Source organism: Corvus kubaryi, unplaced genomic scaffold (assembly GCF_017639235.1).
Source record: "Corvus kubaryi isolate FWS band 111438036 unplaced genomic scaffold, C.kubaryi_AGA036_p1.0 37385, whole genome shotgun sequence".
NCBI lineage: Eukaryota > Metazoa > Chordata > Aves > Passeriformes > Corvidae > Corvus > Corvus kubaryi.
In genome coordinates, this window is record NW_024581127.1 from 2,156,459 (window position 1) to 2,177,145 (window position 20,687).

General features: G+C 36.6%; 1 protein-coding gene across 8 annotated transcripts in view; it reads left to right on the forward strand.

Annotated features, from left to right (window-relative positions):
• Positions 1 to 20,687, forward strand: part of CSPP1 (centrosome and spindle pole associated protein 1) — a 61,823-nt gene that overhangs the window by 36,909 nt on the left and 4,227 nt on the right. For 7 of the 8 annotated variants that reach the window (XM_042035749.1, XM_042035741.1, XM_042035743.1 and 4 more), the window contains 14 exons: positions 622 to 757; positions 2,744 to 2,890; positions 5,116 to 5,228; positions 6,304 to 6,453; positions 7,686 to 7,832; positions 8,599 to 8,703; positions 9,714 to 9,780; positions 11,102 to 11,222; positions 11,961 to 12,106; positions 12,657 to 12,797; positions 14,863 to 14,918; positions 16,134 to 16,197; positions 19,730 to 19,836; positions 19,993 to 20,143. In XM_042035749.1, coding sequence (XP_041891683.1) covers positions 622 to 757; positions 2,744 to 2,890; positions 5,116 to 5,228; positions 6,304 to 6,453; positions 7,686 to 7,832; positions 8,599 to 8,703; positions 9,714 to 9,780; positions 11,102 to 11,222; positions 11,961 to 12,106; positions 12,657 to 12,797; positions 14,863 to 14,918; positions 16,134 to 16,197; positions 19,730 to 19,836; positions 19,993 to 20,143 — 1,651 coding nt within the window. The remainder of the gene's footprint in view (positions 1 to 621; positions 758 to 2,743; positions 2,891 to 5,115; positions 5,229 to 6,303; positions 6,454 to 7,685; positions 7,833 to 8,598; positions 8,704 to 9,713; positions 9,781 to 11,101; positions 11,223 to 11,960; positions 12,107 to 12,656; positions 12,798 to 14,862; positions 14,919 to 16,133; positions 16,198 to 19,729; positions 19,837 to 19,992; positions 20,144 to 20,687) is intronic. The other variant, XM_042035745.1, reaches the window with a different exon arrangement.

Sequence of the window (20,687 nt, forward strand, 5' to 3'; positions counted from 1 at the left end):
AGCAGGGGCTGCCTTCACGGAGCAGGGGCTGCCCGCACGGAGCAGGGCCGTGGGGGGCCGCAGGTGGAACAGGGCCGTGCCTCGGCCAACCCGGCTGGGCCGAGCAAGGCCCGGCCTGGCCCCGCTGGGCCGCCTGCAGGGCCCCCCACTACCTGTTCGAAAGCCAGAAGACAAGAGAGCTTTCCCGGGGTTGGTTCGTTCTTTAATGTGGATCACAGAGGCATGTCAAGCTGCTTAAGTGCCTTAAAAAGTTGCCAAAGTATTCAAACTAGCCAATTGATTGGTTCTGTCAGGTCATAGAGGAAGCTGTAAGCACCTCTTTGCAAGAGAATCACTTCCATGGCTGATGCCCTCTTTACTAAAAACCCAATCTATACTAAACCATGACTAAGTCTTATAATGTGTAGTATGTTTCTCTGATTATGCACAACTGGACATGCATGTTTTGACAACAGAATTCAATGCACTGTCTGGAGTATAGGCAGCAAACTGTTTGGATTTGCTTGATGTAGAAGAGGGAAATAGATAATGAGAGCATTCAGTTTGCTCTGTTAACTTTTTATGAAATTTCTACTTAATGTGATACTATTGTGGAACTAACTTTGGTTGGTTTGTTTTTAGATAAGAGAGAGAGAAGAGCGACGCAGACAAGAGAGAGAGGAGAAGGAGAAGTTAGAAGCAGAAATGAGGAATTACAATCCCTGGGGAAGAGGTGGTGGTGGTGCTCCTCTCAGAGATGCAGAAGGAAATCTTATAAGTATGTTTGTGAGAATTATGGGTTGTCTTTTCAAGGCTGATGTTTCCTTGCTCTCGTAAGGACTCTATTCAGCCATATTATTGCTTGTTTTGTAACACTGGTAGCCCTTGACAAATAAGACTTATTTGTTTCAAGGAGATGCACTCTAGGAGTAGTTATTATTTTGATTTCTGTAGAATCATTCAAAGAATACAATCCAAACAAAATGGGAAACACAGGATATGTCAACTGTAAGTGAAGACACAATGCAGTTGTAAAGGGAGAAGGAGGAAAACAAGCTGTCAGAATCATCTGTAATACAAATATGCTAAAGTCTGTTGTGAAGACTTTTATTTAAACATGTACTGGGAACAGGTTTAAAATTCTTTTTCATTTTAAAAATAATTTCTAGGCTTAGAAATCTCTACTTGTGATATGAAAAATGGAAGCATGTTTATATAAATATACAAAGCTAAGTGGAATATTTAGATTTCCCAAATTAACACTGCTGGTAAATGGCTATATAAAGAGCGCTCAGCAGTAATGGTTTTTAAGTCTTACTTTTTCCAAGTGCTGTTTTATACAAGATGGGAGCACTGAGCTGGAAGATAGCTATGATCATGATCCAGGTTGTTCATCTGCCCTTCCAGTAAATCATGAAATACTTACTGGATAACAGTTTATGTATAAAAGTAATTAGTTTCAGTTGTATGACACCTGAGCAACATGTGCCAAAATTAGTAGTATATTTTGAGAGTAGTGAGTAAAGTTTAAATGCTTTTTAAAGATTTTGTGGCCAAAGTACAAGTTTAGAAGCTTGTATTAAGGATCTAAGCTTCTGTTTATCCTCAGCCAGATAGAGGTGTTCATACTGCCTGACTTCAGTATAAACTATATGTTTGGCTTCTTCCTCTAGGCTTTAACAGTGGTGTGACTGGAAATGTAAAGGTCTCACACTGACCTGAGCTCTGCATGTAACTGCTGAGAAGTTTATCTCTGTCTGTAAATGGGAAACCAAGAGAAAGAAGCTTCTTACCCTGTTTTCCTGGATTACATATGTAAAATACTTTTCCCACCATAGCTTGGCTGCATGATGGATAAGCTATGAGTCAAGTGTCGTGAAACAGAACATGCTTTCTGACGTCTCTTTTTTATGCAGTGTGACTTGTCCTTTTATCCTCTTAAAAATGTCTGTAAATAGCATTTGAGACTCTGATATATGCAAAGGCTGCTTTACAGAGAGGCATGTAATTTAAAGTTCTTGGAATCTGTGTGCTTAAATGACTACAGTAATTAATAATTATCAGAAACACTATTTCAGAAGGTAATCTGAAAACTATGCAGTACTTTTTTGCTTTGAAATGAGCCTTCTAAGTGTAGTACAGTAACGCTTCAAAATGAGCTGAAATTAACATTTTTGATCAGGCACCATGTAAATTTTGATGAAAATGTTGGATAATGTTGCTTTGCTTACATATAGAAATCTGCACCTGGATTATTATTCAAGACATGAAGGCCAAAATATGCTTCAGTGCTTCTATTTCACTCATTTCCCTGAACAGTAATTAAGGAGAGATTCAGCACTTAAAATATCAATACTAAACTCAAAAGTATTTTACAGCTTTAGGGAGATAGAAAAAAGGGTGGTTTCTAAATATGTGCTTATCAACACAAACTTGTGAGTCAATTTTGTCTTTGAGTTCTTTATCTTTCCATTTAATAGCATTTTGAGGCAGGGGAGAAGGGAGGTTTGTTGTGAATAATCGTTCCTGACAAAAGAAAAGCAAGAAAATAAATCTTTTAATCTGTTAATTAATAGGACCTAATTATTAGTATTTCACCCTTAGCCTCTATATTCTTGTCTTTGCCTGAATTTTTTGTTCCCATGGCTGATATGCCCAGGAAAAGTGGAATCTGATCAAAACTCTCTGTGTTTTGGAGAATCTACAGTGAACATGCTTTTATGAGATTAAAACACTATAAACAGTTATTTCCCCTTTCCTTTAGCGGACTTGAATATCATGCACAAGCGAAATGAAGAGGTATATCATAATCCAGAGGCAAGACTATATGAAGATAAAAGGGGTATTGTTGACCTAACTTTGGCCTCCTCAAGACCTGAGAACTCAGAAGCATCTACAAATAAAATAGCAGGTTTTTAAGAATACTGTATTGCTCCTCTAACTATCCATAAGTCTTAGCGATCAAAATTCCATAGTTCTTTACCTCTTTCTGGCAGTCCTATGGTAGTGTTAGTGCTATCTGCCTGTGAAGTCAGTATCATGCTTCTTTCCCAAATTTCTTCATTGCTGTCACTGTGTGCTCTTAAAATCTTATCTGTCTTGTCAGTAATAACTAAAGCTGTTTTAGCCCTGAAGAGTCAAGATCAGTATATTAGTTTTCCAGATTTGGTGTTTTCTAATCCAATCTTCATACACGTTTGTCTTATTTTTAAATGACATAGTAAAAATACAGCTGTGTGGTAGGTGAGACTATGGAATAAAAGGAAATGGAAGGTCTTGAGGTGTATGATGTTAGAGGTTAAGGTGAAATTGGCACAGTAACTAGGTTAACAAGTTCTAAAAAGTTATAGGTAAATTGGGTACATATGGAGCCCTGTGCACTGCCTCCGAGTTTTAGGGATTTTGTTTTATTTTCATATTTTAAAACTAAGGCATCTTTATCTCCTTATGTTTTGTGAGACATCTGAATGAGACCACTGTGTTACTCCAGACCTGTCCCTAGTTTAGGATGGGCAAAGGCCAGGATTAGTGATGATCTTCTCAACTCAGATTAGATGCTACTTTTCCTTCTCCTGGTTGAATTGTTGCACTTCTGAATAAAGAATTACATGGTATTTGGGGCATGAATCTATTTTGCGCTATTGCAATTCAGCATCCTTACCACTGACTTTTGTTCCTTCTGTCCCACCTCTCTTTATCCCCAACAGAGTATATATTTAACCATTCAGTAAGAAGTGAAACAGGAAGGCTGATAAAGTAATAATGTAAAACAGCCAAGAGCCCCCTGGTTAGCTCACTTACTTTGGATTAGGAGGTGGTGAACATCAGTGATGGGAACATTACAGTCTTGCACCTTGAATTTGATCAGCCACACAGTAGAGTGGCTTTGTGTATGTTTTGGTGGATTTGCTCGCTTGGTTTTGTGGGGTTTTTTTGTACACTGCCCTATTAAAAGAGGAACTTGCAGGATAGTAGCTGGTACACAGCAAGTGTTTTCCTTGATACTTTCCATAGTAACTTGCCTGTCTTGTACCCATGCCTTCTAAATGGTATATAAAACTTATTCTGCTTTTTTATATGGAAGTAACTCCATCATGAAAGAGCCACATGTAAATTCAGTTATATTTTGGAAGGATTCAAGCACTGCTTCCATGTAAGGAAAAATAATCTCAAAGTGTACTCCTTGGTATGCAAACACACGTTCCTAAGGCTAGGCTGTAGCAGTAAACATGTGCATTCCTCTGGGAATACTTTTATGTGTTATTTATGCTTTCATCTGACTTGGGTGTTACCTCACCATATAGGGAAATGTAATGTTTGTCTCAGCTCAGCGGAGCTATTGCTCTTGCACTTGCTTGAGGCACTGTCCTTCAGAGCAGACATGATATGAGTGAAGAACGTGCTGCATGAGCTGGAAAGTTAACACAACTTACTCTACTTTCCTTTACTTCCTTTCTTTTTCCTCTGCTTCTTGTAGGGATTCTGTTCTGCAAAACCTGTTCTGTGTGGTATCTGAATTAATCCTCCTGTCTAGAGCTTTGGGGTCTGTATGGTTATGTCATGGTCGTAACTCAGGGCTAAAGGAAACCTGACACTTCAAACTTCATAGTACAGAAAGCACTTTATACTGGCAGAATTCAGTTCTCTGACTGCTTAGAATTTTATTTGCCAGTCTGGGGCTTTGCTTTTTGTAGCATCCTTTGCTCTTTTGTGTAAATATTTTTTCTGTTAGGATGCTCTGTTTTTAAAGAGTGAATAAACCTAAGGAACAGAACTGTATGTTCTAAGTCAGAGGAATTGCCAGCAGTAAAGTTATGAGGCGTAAAGTATTTGCTATTCTAATTAACTTGTAGGTAATGTTCTTACATACTAAGCTGCAAATTGGACAGTAGAATAGGTGACTTTAGTAGGTGTTGTTTTGTAGAAATACAACTTGCTTGGATGGTATTAAACAGTTAAAACCTGGCAATTATTCCAGGCAGACAATGTAAGAACTTTTAAGCCCAGCTATAGCATTGAGTTACGACTGTCATAAGCTTCCTTTTGAAACAAGTGTCTCGGATTCCCCCTTCTTCACTCTGGCTTGCTGTTGTAAGTTCTGTTTGATTTTTATCTGTAACCTTTTCCCTCCCTTAGGTGTTACATTTACACAGGCCTCTCCTTTTGCTCGAGGTAATGTGTTTGGTGAACCTCCATCTCCAGAGCAGCTTAAGCGACAGGAATCCTACAAGAACTTCCTCCGTCTACAGGTGAATGCTCATGCCAGATATCATCTGGTGAAATAAATTGTAAAAAAAGGGTTTACAATCAGAGTAAATAATCACTGCCAACCAAAGACCTTACTTGTGCTATCATAGCCAATTCTGTACACAAGAGGTGGACTAAAAGCTACATACTATTGAGTTTCTTAGATTTTGGCTTACATAATAGCATCACTTATACAAGCATTTCTTAATAGTTGGCTTGTTTAATCTAGACTCTGTCTTTCTTTTTTTTTGAAGTACAGCTCTCTAAATACAGTATTGAGTTCTGAAGCTGTACATATAGTACAGGTTTGCATACATAAATGACTGCAGAAGCAAAGATGTTTGCCCTTGGAAGTCTACATTATAAAAATGCACATTCATCAAAATGAAATGGTGATCAGTCATAGTGTAGTTATTTATTGATGGGTACATAAAACCTGATTGTTCTTCAACCAGCATATATCTTCTCTCCATAATACTTCACATTTAATCTTATACTGCATGACTTAAATATCAATGTAATTAAATACCATTATCAAGGAAATCAAAGATAATTTAAGAGACTACTAAAGTCATACAGTTAGTTTGATGTGGATCTGCTGAAAAGAAAAGATCAAGGTTTTTTTTCCATGCATAGGGCTGCCAAAAAGACTAAAGAATGGGCAGACCTTTTGCTTCACTAAGTCAGCACTTCATCTAATAATACTGTAATTGTGGAATGGAAAAAGTTAATTACCGTATCTTTTTGGTTTCCCATCTTCCATTATTTAATCAGTGAATTAAAGTGTTACTGCAGCACATCTGGAATAGAGCAAGTGTTAGGAAATACTCTGGTTTTATTAGTAGTGTTTATAAGTAGTTTTCCTGTTGGGGGGTGGCTCCAATGGCCAAAAAGAAATAGTAAAATAGAATCTCATTTTAATGGAATCCTGCAGCTGAAATATAGGACAGGCTCTAGGATTCTTTCAGTCACACCATACAGCTTTTGATCTTGCAAGTAGTTACTGCAAAAATGGTGGTAAATGTTGTTAATCAGATTACAATTGACAGTTGAATACTTCTTTGTTTTATTTTTAAGATTGAAGAAAAGAGACGTAGGGAAGAAGCAGAGCGAGAAAAACTTAGAATGGAAGAAGAAAAAGAGGAAAAACGACTTGCAGAGCAGAGGATGAGAATTCAAAAAGCATATGAAGAGGAACTAGAGGAGAGAAGGAGAAAAGAGGAGGAGGTGTAGTATTTTGATACTTTGACTTCTTTCCATGCTAAACTAACCCTTTGTAATATTTGTTGTCTAGGATGGTAAGCTGAGAATTGTCCTGTGAATTGGTCTTTGCTTTTAAACGGGTCTGCAGGCAGAGGAGAGGTAGAAGATTGTCAGCATTAACTAGCACATTCTTCTCACTCTTTATGGTATACTACAATCTTGAAGTACTATTAATTCTTTAAAGAAAAAGTCTGTAGTTTTATAAATGACAGTGGTGCTCTCCTTTCTAAAAGAAATTGGTGGTGAGGCCAATAAAAAGCTTTGTCAAATTGGTGAATTAAAAAAATATCATCCCAGTTTTTTTCTTAAATTTAGTTCGCATGGAACTATTTGTAAAATGTAACTGTACAGAAATATTTTGTAAAGCCTTTTTTTGAATTGCCAAGGAAATATCTTTGAGATAAGAATACTGCTTGTTTTGGAAGAATGCCAAAAAAATCTAGTGAATACTTTCTATGAAGGTAAATTCAACCCTAAATCTATACCCATTGATTTAGTTCAAACCCCAAACTTTTATTTCTTGGGTTTGCATTTTAAAATAAATTTGCATAATTTAGACTATAATAAATAATTGTAGGAAGAGGACACAAGGACATCAGAGAAGGAGGAGTCTTTCAGTACCCTATGGGATTATGAAAGATGAGTTTAGGATGTAGGACTTGAAAATTTCTAAGACAGAATGTTTAGCTTATATTCTAAATTCTCCTTCCCTGGTATGAACAGATTAGTTGGATGAGCCTTGTCTTCTGGATACTAGAGCTGGTCTAGCAGAGAGTAAGGAGCTAACTGGTGTCACTGCTATTCACAGTCACAAGACTAAAACTGAGACCAGATGATAATTTCTTTGTTGTCTTGTGATAGTGTGGTGCATGTCTGCAGTATGTTTTGATTGAATCTGAATTTTTGGAAATGACTCCTACAGTTTGCCTTAGCTGATGGCAGATCTGGGGTCACAGACTGGTGTTTAAAGAAGTTATTAGGAATTCTGTTTAATGATGTTAGCAAAGCCAGGGCTGCTGATGTTTAATAGTTGAAGGAGATATATTTTAATTTGAATATTTGAAGTCAGACTAATGAAATATGCTTTTTTATTTCATACTACATCACTTTGATGTGTAATTTTAACTTCTCAAAGAAAAAGAAAAAACTTCAGTAATTGAGTCTTTTTTAATTATTAAGTATTAATTATGTTACAGAGAAGATTGAAAAATAAGGAAGTAATTCAATTAGATGAAGAAAGAAAAAAAGAGGCAGAAAAACAAAGAAAAGAAAAAGAAGAAAAGCAAGAGGAACAACTTAGACAATATTTTGAGAAAGAAAAGATGGAAGAGGAAAAGAAGATGGTATGTTTAAATGACTTTCTAAGATAACTTTTAAAAATAACTGGATTTTAAGGAAATCACATGATTTCTTAGACCTCTGCCTTCAGTGTTGTTCCCCTCTCAGTGTATCAAACTGCAGTATACTTCATGCACAAACAAGAACAGCTGATGGAAAAATCAGACATACTGCAGTAGAAATTTATCTTGTTGATCAAATTTGCATTAAAAAATAGTAAAAGCAAGATTAATCTGCACTCAATAGTTGATTTTTATATCTGCTATGAAATACTGTGACCTGCATTTGCTGAGGTGTAAATACAAATAAAATTGTTTACTAGAGGTCTGGTGGGACTGTTCATCTTGAACAATGGTGTTTTTGGCAATTTAATTATTTTCCTTTGACCTGGATGATGTAAGAAGTCCATCACATAGAATTCTGATGGGCAAAATCTAAGTAAGTTATAAAACTGTCTCTTTCATAAAATTTCTACTAAATTTCTGTCATTTCTCTAAAATGGACTGATGGAAAGGAAGTGTCTAGAGGAAAAAGATATGTAACTGAAATATAAGTTAAGGAAAAAAGCACCACAGCATAGAAAAAAAGTATCAAAATTGCTATAGGTGGAAAACAAAAATCACATGAAATAATTTTTTGCAGTTGTTTTATGTGCTTAAGAACATTTTTTTCTGTCAAAAGGAAAACACTAACTAAACTTTCCCTGTCCAAAATAACACTTTATTCAGAAACTGCAGGAATGTAATTTCAGTCTTGGTTTCTTCCCTGCAGTTGTCACGACAAGCTTCACCCGTCATTCCTGCTCTTCAAAACAAATCAGTGAGGAGAGAAGAAAGGATTCCCTCTGCTGAGAGCCGTCTATCTTACTATGCCCAAGTATGATATAGCAAACTTCTACTGGTTTATTTAAAACAATACAGTGTGTGAAATCATGCCAGATTTTTAAAGTTTGCCAGTTATTACTGGAATGCCATGGATAATGAGACAGTCTTTATATTAATCAGTCTTGTAGCTCTGAAATTGAAGGTTAGATTTTATTCCAAGTACTGAAAAATTTGTTTTGGTGGTGTGTTATTTTAATTTTTTTGCTGCATGCGCGTTTTCTGTAGGAATGAGTACCTCATTTTGGAGAGGACATACGCTGTCCAGACCCATACCAGGGGTCTTCAATGATCTCAAGATATAGGATAAGAAAGTTTACATATAACCTAGCAGCTCACCATGTTCACTCTCAGGCACGAAGCTACTGACATTGTGTAATCTTTATGTTTTTGAAGGTACAAGAAGATTATAACTAGTAATATGCTTTGCTTTCTTCTCTGCATCACTAATGAGTTACAGTAGTGGTTCTGAGACCACTCATTTGTTTACTTGATAATCTTCTCTGGTTTTTTTTTGGCTTTTTAAAGAAACTTCTAGAAGAGAGTAGATTAAATAATTGTTTATGATATTTGAATCTCAGGCTACACTTCTGTCTTTTTATTGAAAAAGTGTTTGTTTGTTTTTTACCAACTCTCTGTCTGAACTGTGCTAAACAATTTATAGTGGAGTTTCAGAGAACATTTTATGTCACACTTTAAAACTTATTAAAACCATTGCTTTCCCTAAATGTGAGGCATGCTCTGGAGGTAGGTCATTTTATTTCTTTAGCTGTACTTGTTACAGGTTTGTTTAGATTTCTGAATAGTGCATTATAGGTATTGTCACAGTGATTTGGATTACACATTTAAAGACCAGATTTAAAAAACCTTATGCATTCACAACCTGTAAGGTTACTGTTCTGTCTTCCAACTGTTAATGTAAATTGGATGTAAAGTAAGGAAATAAAATGTATTGTAATTCCTTCCTTTTACAAATCAACATTTCATGTTCATGATGATCACCAGGATCCTGCACAGCCGAGAGCTCCCTCTCCACCTGTCCCTGCTAGAAGGAATCAGTTGCGTTCATTAGGTGGGTATTTACCGTTATTGCAAGCTCGCTTTCTATTGCAACAAAACCGTTCTCAGTCCCAGTTCTTTTCTTGCCTGCAAAAGAATAGTCTTTTGAAGTTTGCATTTCTATCTAGGTGTTTTCTCTCTCTTAGTACTATCAGTGTATTAACATGGTATGTCTGAAGTTTTAAGACAAAATAAAAATGCATTTATTATACGTCATCATAAGGAAATATTTTTTTGTAAAAACTCTGATAATGCAATAGTCTGCATGGGAAGTTCTGGATGTCTTGGAATAGTGACCAGAATATTGCAACATGGGAGAGTTTTGGATTGGCTGAGTTAGGGATTAGAGTGTAGAGCATTGCAGTCCTAACTCTTAAATTCAAGCTACCTTTGTTAATCTGCCTAATCCTCTCCTCATTCCTCGTAGCTTTCACTGGTGGTTCTGAAATTCAAATGTGCTGGAAGGATCTCCTTTGCTTTTTTTATATTAGTTATCCTGGCAATATGTGGGTGGAAAGCAGTAATTTTTCTGCTGATACTTTTTTTACAAGTATATAAGAAACAACACATGGAATGTAGCAGTAAATGATGTCCTACAAATGCTAGCCTGCAGCAGAAAGTACCTGGGGCCATTCTGGGGAGTTGTGGATTTTCCACTAAATGGAAAGCAGAGTGGTTCTTAATGCAGCCATTGGAAATTGACTCAGACCATCTTTGAGGAGAGAAATAAAGACAAAAACTTGTAAGACTTGCTTGCCTGGTAAGTTCTGGACACTAAAATCTAATAGTCAGTGAAAGATCTAATTATAAGTATGTTATTTGGAAAATGAGGAATTTCTTAAACTGGTTTGACATGTGGAGGGATGCTGTCCTGACCACAAAAAAACAGCGTAGACAGATAACCCTAACCCTATCCCACTTTTGAGTCAGGAAAAAAAATTACATTGAGTGCTTGCAGATACTACTTCAGTTCCTGTTATCTGAGAACTGTGTAGGCTTGCATATTTCAAAATAAGGCTATTTACTGGCAACACCCACTTGTATTCCATAGCCTTTACTTTTTTAAGTATAGTGAAACATTTCCAGTGACATTTGTGTGTTTTCTGCTGTTCAGGGGTTCTGGTCCTTGTGCTGTCTCAAAATAAAAACTCTGATCTAATTTCTAGTGTATGAAATGTTGCAATTCTTGTGTTTGTACACAATGTTAATTAAAACAATCCTTGTTTTAATTAACATTTCATTATATCTGTTTTTCCCTTTATTTTTTACTTATAAGTAGGCAGCAACATTGCTCTGACACTCCTTATTTTTAAATTATTTGTGCTAAATTCCAGAGGAAAGGAAGAATGTGATAAATGAATTATCAGAGATGAGGAAACAGCTTCGAAGTGAGGAGAGGCGACTGCAGGAACAGTTACTAAAAGTGTCCAGTCATGATTATGTACCAATTACATGGTAGGAATTTAATCTTCTGTTTTAGAAGCTAGATTTTTCAGAGGAACTTAGAGTTACTCTGTATTATTAGCTAGTATTAGTTGGCCAATATACATGAGTGGAATGAAAATGTAAAGGTAGAACTGGTATATAAAATATTTTCTTTTTTTTTTTCTAATGTGTTTGGGTTTTTTCCAAGACTCTTGCTGAAATTTGTTGTAAGAATGGCTGTACTGGTGAGATAGGAAGTTGCAATGCTCTGTCTTGAAGAGTGGTCTAAAACAGATGTCTAAGGCAGAATTTTATCTCATTACTTTTTTTCCTAGGGCATAATTTGTGCCTGTAAACTGCAGTACTAGTATATAGAATATAGCTAGTATATAGCTGCCAAATATGCTCATGAATACCATACTGTTGTGGAAGTACTTTCTTTCCTAGTGAAAAATCATATTCTCTTTATTTAATAAATTTGGGTTGCTTCCAAAATGTATTAGTTGATCATACCAATTAGCTGGGAAAGACTCATCTAATTACCAGTCTTAGTTCCACTCTGTAAAGTATGAGGGTTTGTTTTATTTTAAGTAGGTTATCTCTTTTTATAACACAATATGCAGTGTTATTACTCCCAAATTTATTTTCCTGTTTTGATAGCTTTATTTAAAGATAAAAGATCTGAACTTTATCAATATTATATTTCCATCCAACTCATTAATATTATGGTGTTAAATTGCGTTCTGCTTGTTTGACAAACCTTTCAAGCTGGAGGAGAGAGAAGAATCCAAGGGACATATTTGAGATGGCCAGGCTTCGTCTGCAGGCTCCAGTTCGGCGACCTTCCTTAAAGGAGGCACAAGATCCCGTCAATATACAGAATATCTGGGAATTTAATGAACTTAAATACAAAGGCAGGTAGATCTTCTTATTACTGATAAAGAAGGATAGGGAAACATCTGTCCCTTTCATCCATCTTCCATTCCACGCAGGATTTAAAGACAAAACTAAAAATCAGGCTCTTCATGAACTACTGACCATGCAACACACTTTGTGGTCAGTACTTCGTGTGTGTGTGTGTGTGTGTGTATCTCTCTGTGGGGCTGCTCCTGCAGTTCCACAGAATTCTTGGCATCACAACGCTCCATCATCACTTGGTGCACTCACCTATCTTCTAGTCCCTGCTGCTTAACCTTGTTGTGCATTTGATATCATGGTGTTACTGAAAATAGATTGGACTTTTTTACCCACCAACAGATTATCTTTCTGTGTAACTTTCTGTTTCTTCTTTACCAGAAAATATGTATTTTTAATATAGTAAAATAGTAAAATCTTTGCTAAGTTGCTCATCCTCTTGGTCATTGTCACTATTGTTTTTTAATGACTTTGTAGCTATTTCTTTAAAAATGCTTTTCAGAAATGTTGATTTAGGGAAAAAATGTAAATTTCATATCTTTGCTCTAGATCCTGAAACACGTATGGGCTTGAGGCACATGTATCCTGATCCTCCAAAAGATGACCAGACTCTAGAGATTCAACAGCAGGCACTGTTGAGGGAGCAACAGAAGAAACTTGACAGAATGAGAATGAGGAGAGAAACAGAAGGTAAGGAATGAATGTTCTGAGATAAACAAAAATCCTTGAAACAATGTGTTTTGTATTTGATAAGAATTAAAATCCGCTAGCTCTAGTTTTACTTCTTTCAAGTGCACTGTCAGCACTGCAGTACAAAACAGTAAAACACCAGAATACTGAAATTCTATCATAATGTAAGCATGAAAAAATCGAGTGTTTGGAGGAACTTTTGTGGTTTTGGACTTAGTTTTGGGATTTTGTTCAGTATGTGTTTTGTTCAGTATCCTGTTGAGTGTTAAAGATGATTCCTGTTCTATCTTGGACAGATGTGCTGGTGTTCAAGCAATGTGTGCGATGCTGCTTATGGATAATAGAACATCACAGTTGCAAATAAGCATATCTATACCACGTTCTGTGTTAATTATATGGTTGTGACTATAATTTAATGTCTAAATGGAATGTATAGGGTTGACTTCAGTGTTCCTCTTCATGAGATTGACTGAAATGCTGAAAAATAATGCACCGGCTTCAGCTGAGATCTCTCTGGGGCTTGGTTCTGGTTTTCTGCCATTAGAATATTTTTGAACAGACCAGTCTGAGAAAGTTTTCATTTAATGTTTTCTGCAGAGAAACCTCCACCATCTAGAAAGCAAATTTGCCCTTCCCATTAATTTCAAGCATAAGCAGTCATTTAGACTTCTGCTAATGGATAATGTAGGCTCATGATGACGTCCAAGGAAAGGCCTCTTCAGGGTAACTTAGATTAATTGATAGACAGGCAGCTGATTTTTATAAGTATTTTCTACTGGATGCTTGAACTTCTAGAGGATGCTTGAACAGCTTTTCCTCTTTCTCTCTCCTACTGCTTTACAATATCATTTAACTTTATAGTCTGTCACTGAGTACTGAGCAAGAGAATTAGTTGCCATCTCTCTGTTTCCAGTTTATTTTCCTCAGAGACAAGTTCATCATATTCTGAAAATAGAGGAGTGGTTTTAGTGTCTGATTTAAGGCAGAAAGAAAGATGAATTAAAGCAGTATTATGTACTTTTGTTCTGTGGGTGAAATAATGTGTTACGGGCTGCTGTGGCAAAGGGATACCTTTTTTCCCACTCTGTGTGTAAGTGTTCTTTGTCTTACATGCTTTTCATACAGTTTTCCCTCTGATACGTTTGTTTTTCTCTTTATGTGAAAGAGGAGTATGTTGGCTGTTAATAGAACTATAAACTGAGAAATCAGTGTTTTAAATGTCCCAAGTTTTTAAGTGCTAGCTGTGTCCCTATAAATGAGGCAGTCTTTTACAGACTTTTGGATGACTATTATTCTGGGGGATGGGAGGGAAAGCCCCAAGGGCAGGTTTGATGTTGCTGTGCTGCAGTGCTGGGTGCTGCTGGGTGCTGGAGCAGTGTCAGGAATGGGCTGGGTGTCAGCCCAGCAGGACTGACAGCCCATGTGCTCTGATGCTGGACACAAGGTCAGCTACACACTGAGTAAGGTTTTGTTTCTTGCATTTCTGCCTCAAAAACAATCTAATTAAATAATTTATTTGAAAACTTAAACTAAATAAGAAAAGTAACTTCAGTTCTGCTTCTTTGCATTTCCAGCACGCATTCGGTCATTGTTAGCTTAACTTTCAGGATGGTTCTCTGTGCTCTTCAGAACGGAGTTTTTTATCCCTAGATAAAAGCATATATATTCTTATCACTTTCCTCTGTGAAATGATCTCTGTCTAGTTCAGCCTCTCTTTGAAAGCTGGAAGTGGGGTGTGCTCAGCATGTTGAATGTGCATTTACTCTTGGGGCTTTCTGCAGTCCCTGTTGTGGTTGTTACTCCCTGCCAGGAGCCAAAAAACAGATTAGAAATAATACACTACAGATTACTGTTTGATTTCTCTGATTCTACTTAGATTTACATAAGGAAACTGGAATAATTGTTGTGTTCAAATGTTTTAAAAACTCATTAATTCATTACAATTTATGTATATTTAAAGATGTAATGCATACTGGTCTATTTTTGCAACAATAAGCTGATAAAATATGTTTTGTTATTAGCTGTTTTTATGTCAACCCTGTTGTTTTGTCTCTTGTCTATGTAGCTTTTGTTGATCAAGATGATTCTGCTTTGGACAGCTACCCACAAACCATGGGCCTGGTAAGAATAAAAGTTTTTTTATTATATTAATTTTTCAAGTGTGAGAAATATTGTGTCTTTCACTGATTTGGAGAAATAAATGACACTTAACAAGGCAGCAAGCTTATTTACTTCTTTTTCTTGTCCACACAAGCGACAGCTTCTTTAAACTTGACATACAAGTTGCTTATCTTTGTATACAAAGATGGCCTGATTTTTTAACTCTCTTCGTTTTATATTCATTGGTACTTATTTTATATTCATATGTTAAATTGCTGCTAGGTTTAAGTGATGCACTTAGCAGTCAAGAATTGAATCTGTTCTCAGATGGGACATTTATTTTCTGACTCAGTGAAAGAGCAAAATAAAGTGCTATCAAATTAGAATTCTGCACTAACCCAAAATACTGAATAACAGAGTTCAATTGCGTTTCATGGTAGTGTGATGAAAAACAGGAGACTGTGCAACAGCAAAGACATTACAGGATAATACTGTAAATGCAGAAATGAAACAGTATTTATTAAAAAAAAAAATCACATTTATGCACTTCATAGTTGTAATTTAATGCCTGAAATTCTCATTCAGAGCAATGCTTTACAGTAAAAGATTTGTTTTCTCTTATTCTGTTTCCTCTGATAGTTTCTACTGCTTTGATTTTAGAGTGGTTTTAAACATAAATTATTCCACAGTAGGATTTCTGTAACAAATGGTTGCAACTATGCAGTGAACTTCGAGTATTGGTCTTAGTGCTTGATATTGTGATGTAGAAATTTGTTATTTTAATGCTTTAATGTCAAAGATTGTATGTGGTGGGATAACTGAAACATAAGGAATCATTCTTCATTTGATCAATACTTCATACAAACCTTAAGTGCAAAGCTCACTTCAAGCACTGACTGTTCTGAACCTCCTGCAGAGTGACAAGGATCAATTTCTTGATGGAAATGTCTGTGTTACACAAATCACTACAACAGATGCCATGTCTAGGCAATTTCAGCGACTGGGACGTCTACAGAAAAATAAAAAAAAAATCCCTAATGCTTAAGAAGAGTATGAGTTATTTAAAAATGTGTTGGGTTTTTAGAACCACAGAGTCAGGGATAGTAGACTATTAACACTGTAGAGCTGCTCTTTACTTTGCAAAAGTTTGGCAATTAATTTACATTAATTATAATTTGGCCCCAGAAATTATATAGAGGCCTCTGAATTTTCATTTTTTCTGTTTCACTTTTGTAGTTCAGAAATGAATCTAATGAATTCCAGAAAAATTCACTGTTGGAATCGGATAGTGCTTTTATTGGTGAGTTTATACCTCCCCTTATTAACCATGTTGTGAGTGCACAGACACATGGTTTAGTCTAATGCTGTGTCTCTAAAATGATTATTACTGTTTTAAAAGTTGCAGTGGTTGTAGCTATGGTGACTTGTTTGAAGTATTAGGAAGTTATGTCTCCAAATTCAAATGAAATTTTACTGCAATAAATCGGTGTAGATCATACCTGAATTTAATGATGCTGCTCAGTTGCCCTTTACCACCTTACATCTTTTCATGAGAAAGCATCTTTCTCTGCTCTTCATGCTTCTTCTGGGATGTTAATCTTGTTAAGGGGCTTTTTTTGCCATCTTTCCAGCTTTGGATAAGGAAAAGCTAATGATTATTCAGGAAATGTGTTACAATGGTAGCACAGGCAATGCTTTTCTATTGTTCTGCTGCAAATAATATAATTTATTGGCAATCACAGCTTACAATTGCAATCTGTCCACAGTGAAATGTACAAGTCTTAGACAGTCAGCGATTCTTTTCATGGTTATTCTTTTGATTTACAAGCATGCTTGATTTTAAGTATGATTATATGGGTATAAAATAGCAATTCATTCTAAATTAGTCACTTTTCTAGTGTTCACATATTATTTCATTTCACTTGCAACATCATACTTACAGATGTTGTCACTTATTCATCATCTGAAGTCAATGATTTTTAGTTTTCTAAAGATTTTTGTTATGGACTGCCTCATGTAATGTCTCTTTATTCAACCTTTATATGCATGGTTATAAAAGTGCTGTTTTATTTCCAGTCACTCGAAATAACAAGGCTAGAAAAACCCAACCAGCTCGGGCCTCTACATGTTATTTTCCATTAGCAGGCATTGCTGAATGTATATTGAGATTTCTTTCAGTGATCTATGGGAAATCATCTTGCAAGGTTTTTATTCTGTGCTGTAGGGGAGATGCAGTAGAGTCCTGCAAGTACTTTTAAATGAAACAATGTTTCTATAAACTGATGAGTGTTATCTCTGGATTTGGTTAAAAGCAGAATTTTCCATTTGAAATGTATTCAAGCCTATTCTGTTAACGTGCAAGTCCTGGAGTACAGGATAGAACCTGGCATGTGGAAGAGCACAGGTGGTGCTTTCAGCCTTGTTCAGTGCACTTGGTTCTCTCTGTAGTCTGCAATACCTTCCTTTTCAGGTTAGGGATTACTGTGTAGTAGTACAGCCCAATGGTGAAAGGATGCCTCAGGAGAGCCCATCAGTCTAGGATGGGGCCAAATCTGCCACCTCAGCCAGGACAGGCTCATGGAGAGGAACACAAGATGCAGGCAGACATGCAGGACTCTTCCAGCTTCCAGTGACCTGCAGCTGGTTGCATTTCATGAGTCTTGCTAAGCTGGGCCTTTCATAGGTTGTCTTTCGTGAATGGGAATCAGCATTTTTGAATCTCTGTTTACCATCAGCTGTATTGTGTGGATAAATATCCAACCTGTGCCTTCTGTGAACTGTGTCCTTTCATCTGCTCTGAGTCTGCCAACTCTGTAATGGGGTGCTCTTGGTTTTATTCACCACTTTCATGAGGTTCAGGATATTTATAGTTCTCTCACCCTTTTCCTTCTTCTCCCCATCCAGCTGGTACTTGCAGTTTAGTGAGGTGTTGCAGTTAACCTAGCATATTATTTATTCCCCCCCCACTTTTTTTCCCTTCCCCCCCCCCCAATCATTTATGACTGATGAAAACCATGTTCTTCAATAGTGAGCTGTATGCATTACCTAAAAATGTGTTATCCTTTGCATTAGTTGGGCTTTATAAATAGCTACTAACATTCTGGATATGCATCTGGTGACTTCCGTCCCTGAAGTGAGAATTAAAAACTATCATTATCTGTGGGCTGCCTTCTCTGTGAGTTGTGCTGCTTACATTGTCTGAGGGTCTTTTGTGAAATACAGGGGATGTATTTTAACAGTGTGTGCCATTTCCTAAGAAGAGTGTAACACTACCCTCTGTTTTGGTTGAGGTTTTTTTGACATGGGTTTGAAATCCAACTCAATTTTGGCATCTATTATGTCAGCATTACAAATGAATTAATCTCCTAGGGCTCAGAAATTTGAGGCAGTTAGAAATAAAGTGGTTTATCAGTTTCTTTTTTCCCTTTTTTTGCCTCACTGAAAACCTTAGAATCCATTAGTGTTAATGCAGTGATTTGAAAGCATCTCTGTGCAGCAGGATGTGAATGATAGATGCTTACAGGAAAAAGGTAGCATCTGATACTGATGATACACTAATGGTACAATAAATTCTTAAGCTTGTTCTTTGTTGTGACAAATTCACACTGTTAAACCATGTTCTATATTCCAAGTAATAGCACTATTTTGATTCTAGTGAAGTTCAGCTGGTCTTGTAGCTGGAATTCTGATGCATGAATTGTTAGCATTACACCATTTTAAAATTATGCTTTGATTTTTTTTACTTAAAACATTTGTGATAAGAGCATGAGTACCTTTGGTGAAACTGGGGAGAGAAGAGACAAGAAGAGAATAAAAAATGTATTTTTAGGGAAAAAAACAACTGACAATATAAAAGAATTTTTTAAAATATCTTTTTGTTAATCTGAACTTGTTTGATATCAATCAAATTTATTTTTCAAACCTAAGTATCAATTTTCAACCAACATAACTGTTTAATTGTTTAATTGTTACATTTAGAATTTACACACATTTATTTTAAATTTTTTTTTTTTTACTTTATGTGATATACTGGACTAAGCACTTTTCCAAAATGTGACTTCATTGTCACAAAGAGTAGTTGGTGGTAACGGATTCTGTAGGGGTTTTGTTGAGCAGAGTCCTTCCTTTTCCTGGGAGTCTCTGTTCTGAAGATGCCAGAGGGACAGCAGTAGGAAGCACAGCCCACTGTCTGCACCAAGCAGCAGAAAAGCCATGAACCAGCCCCAGGCAGTGGTTACTGGTCCTGGAGGGGGAAAAAAAAAGTACCTGTTTGATAGAGTTTCCAGAGGCAGCTAAAGAAGAATAAATAGACAAGTGTGAAGCAGAGACGTGACCTTAGGGTCCATGTATATTATAAAAATAGATTAAACCCCCCCGCTGTAATGTGATAAAGTATGATCAAAAAGTGTAGTTATTTATTTTTGTATTAACAGATTCTAACATTTTATTTCATGAAAAGGCTGAGATACAACCAAGGATGTGTGGTTAATGCATAGATTTTGTGTTATCATATTCCAGGTAACATTGTCAGTCCATGTAATGTTATTATATATTCCATGTAACATATTTACAAACATAATTTGCTACATGATTGTATCTCTTTATGACACTGATTTTCCAAGTGTTCTCTCTTTCAAGCAGAGGTACTGTGCTCATTTGAGTACTCATTTTCTTTAAAGGTCTAGGCATAAACAAGATCTGTAATGAATACTTTCCTCTGATTCCTGTGATGGAGTCAAGTACAATGTATTGGCTTCTTTCAAAACATAAACGGGTTTGAGCACTCTCTGGTATTTTGATTTCTTTGAAAATTATTTCACCTGTTTTTCCAGGTGCTAATGGGGAAACGTTTTCTGCCTTAGAAGTTAATTTATTACCACAGCATCCATCTTCTGCAAGGGAGAGGAGACGACTAAAGCAGAGAGCTTTGGAGAGTGCTGTACGTATGAGAACTGACAGAAGTAATGTCAGACTTCCTGTGGTTCCTCAGTGACTCCATGTTATGGCTCCTGAGAGAGTACATGTGTAGCTATTTGCCCTTTTGAAAAGGATGCTGTTTAACTGAAGGATTTGTGCATTTTTGGATTCCCTACAGGAGGAAGTTCCACCAGGCCAGACACCGTTGCTGCAGCCTGACAGCTTCTCTTTGCACTCAAACTTCAGCCTTGACATTGATCAGGTGAAAGGCAAGAATGAGGAGCGATTGCACAGACTGACTGAGCCCCAGCAGAAATCTCCTTCCTTAGGTATGCTCCCTGTAGCAGAGATGATGTAGTGAACATCAAGTAATTACAATAATTAAAGGAGCAAATAGTAGTAGGCTTCATGTAGCAGAACAGCAAGCAAGCAGATCAAACACAGGCGTTATTTATAGAGCTCTGTAGCTGGTACAAAGGCTTCCCCAGCACACCTCAACACAGCTCCTTTAGAGTAAGTTTAGAGCAGGAGAGTAGGAGAAGATTCTCATATTCCTGTCTGATCAGCCACTCATACTTGTCCTGCCTGCACCACTGCAGTGTGTGACTGTGGGCAGCAGCATGGGGATATCCAGCTGCACAGCTGAACTGGCAGTGGGAAGAAATGAAACGCCCAAGTGATGAATGATGATGAGGTGCCTGTGTGAGCTTATTGGCATTCCTGGGAATCAGATGTCTGTGGTCCAGCCAGCATGAAGCTATGCCAGAGAATTGTGTATGATGAAGTACTTCAGTTTCTAGTTAATTTGATTTTCTAGTGGTTTGTTAATATTAATGATCATTCAGTATTTGAGTATGTGAGTATTTGAGTATC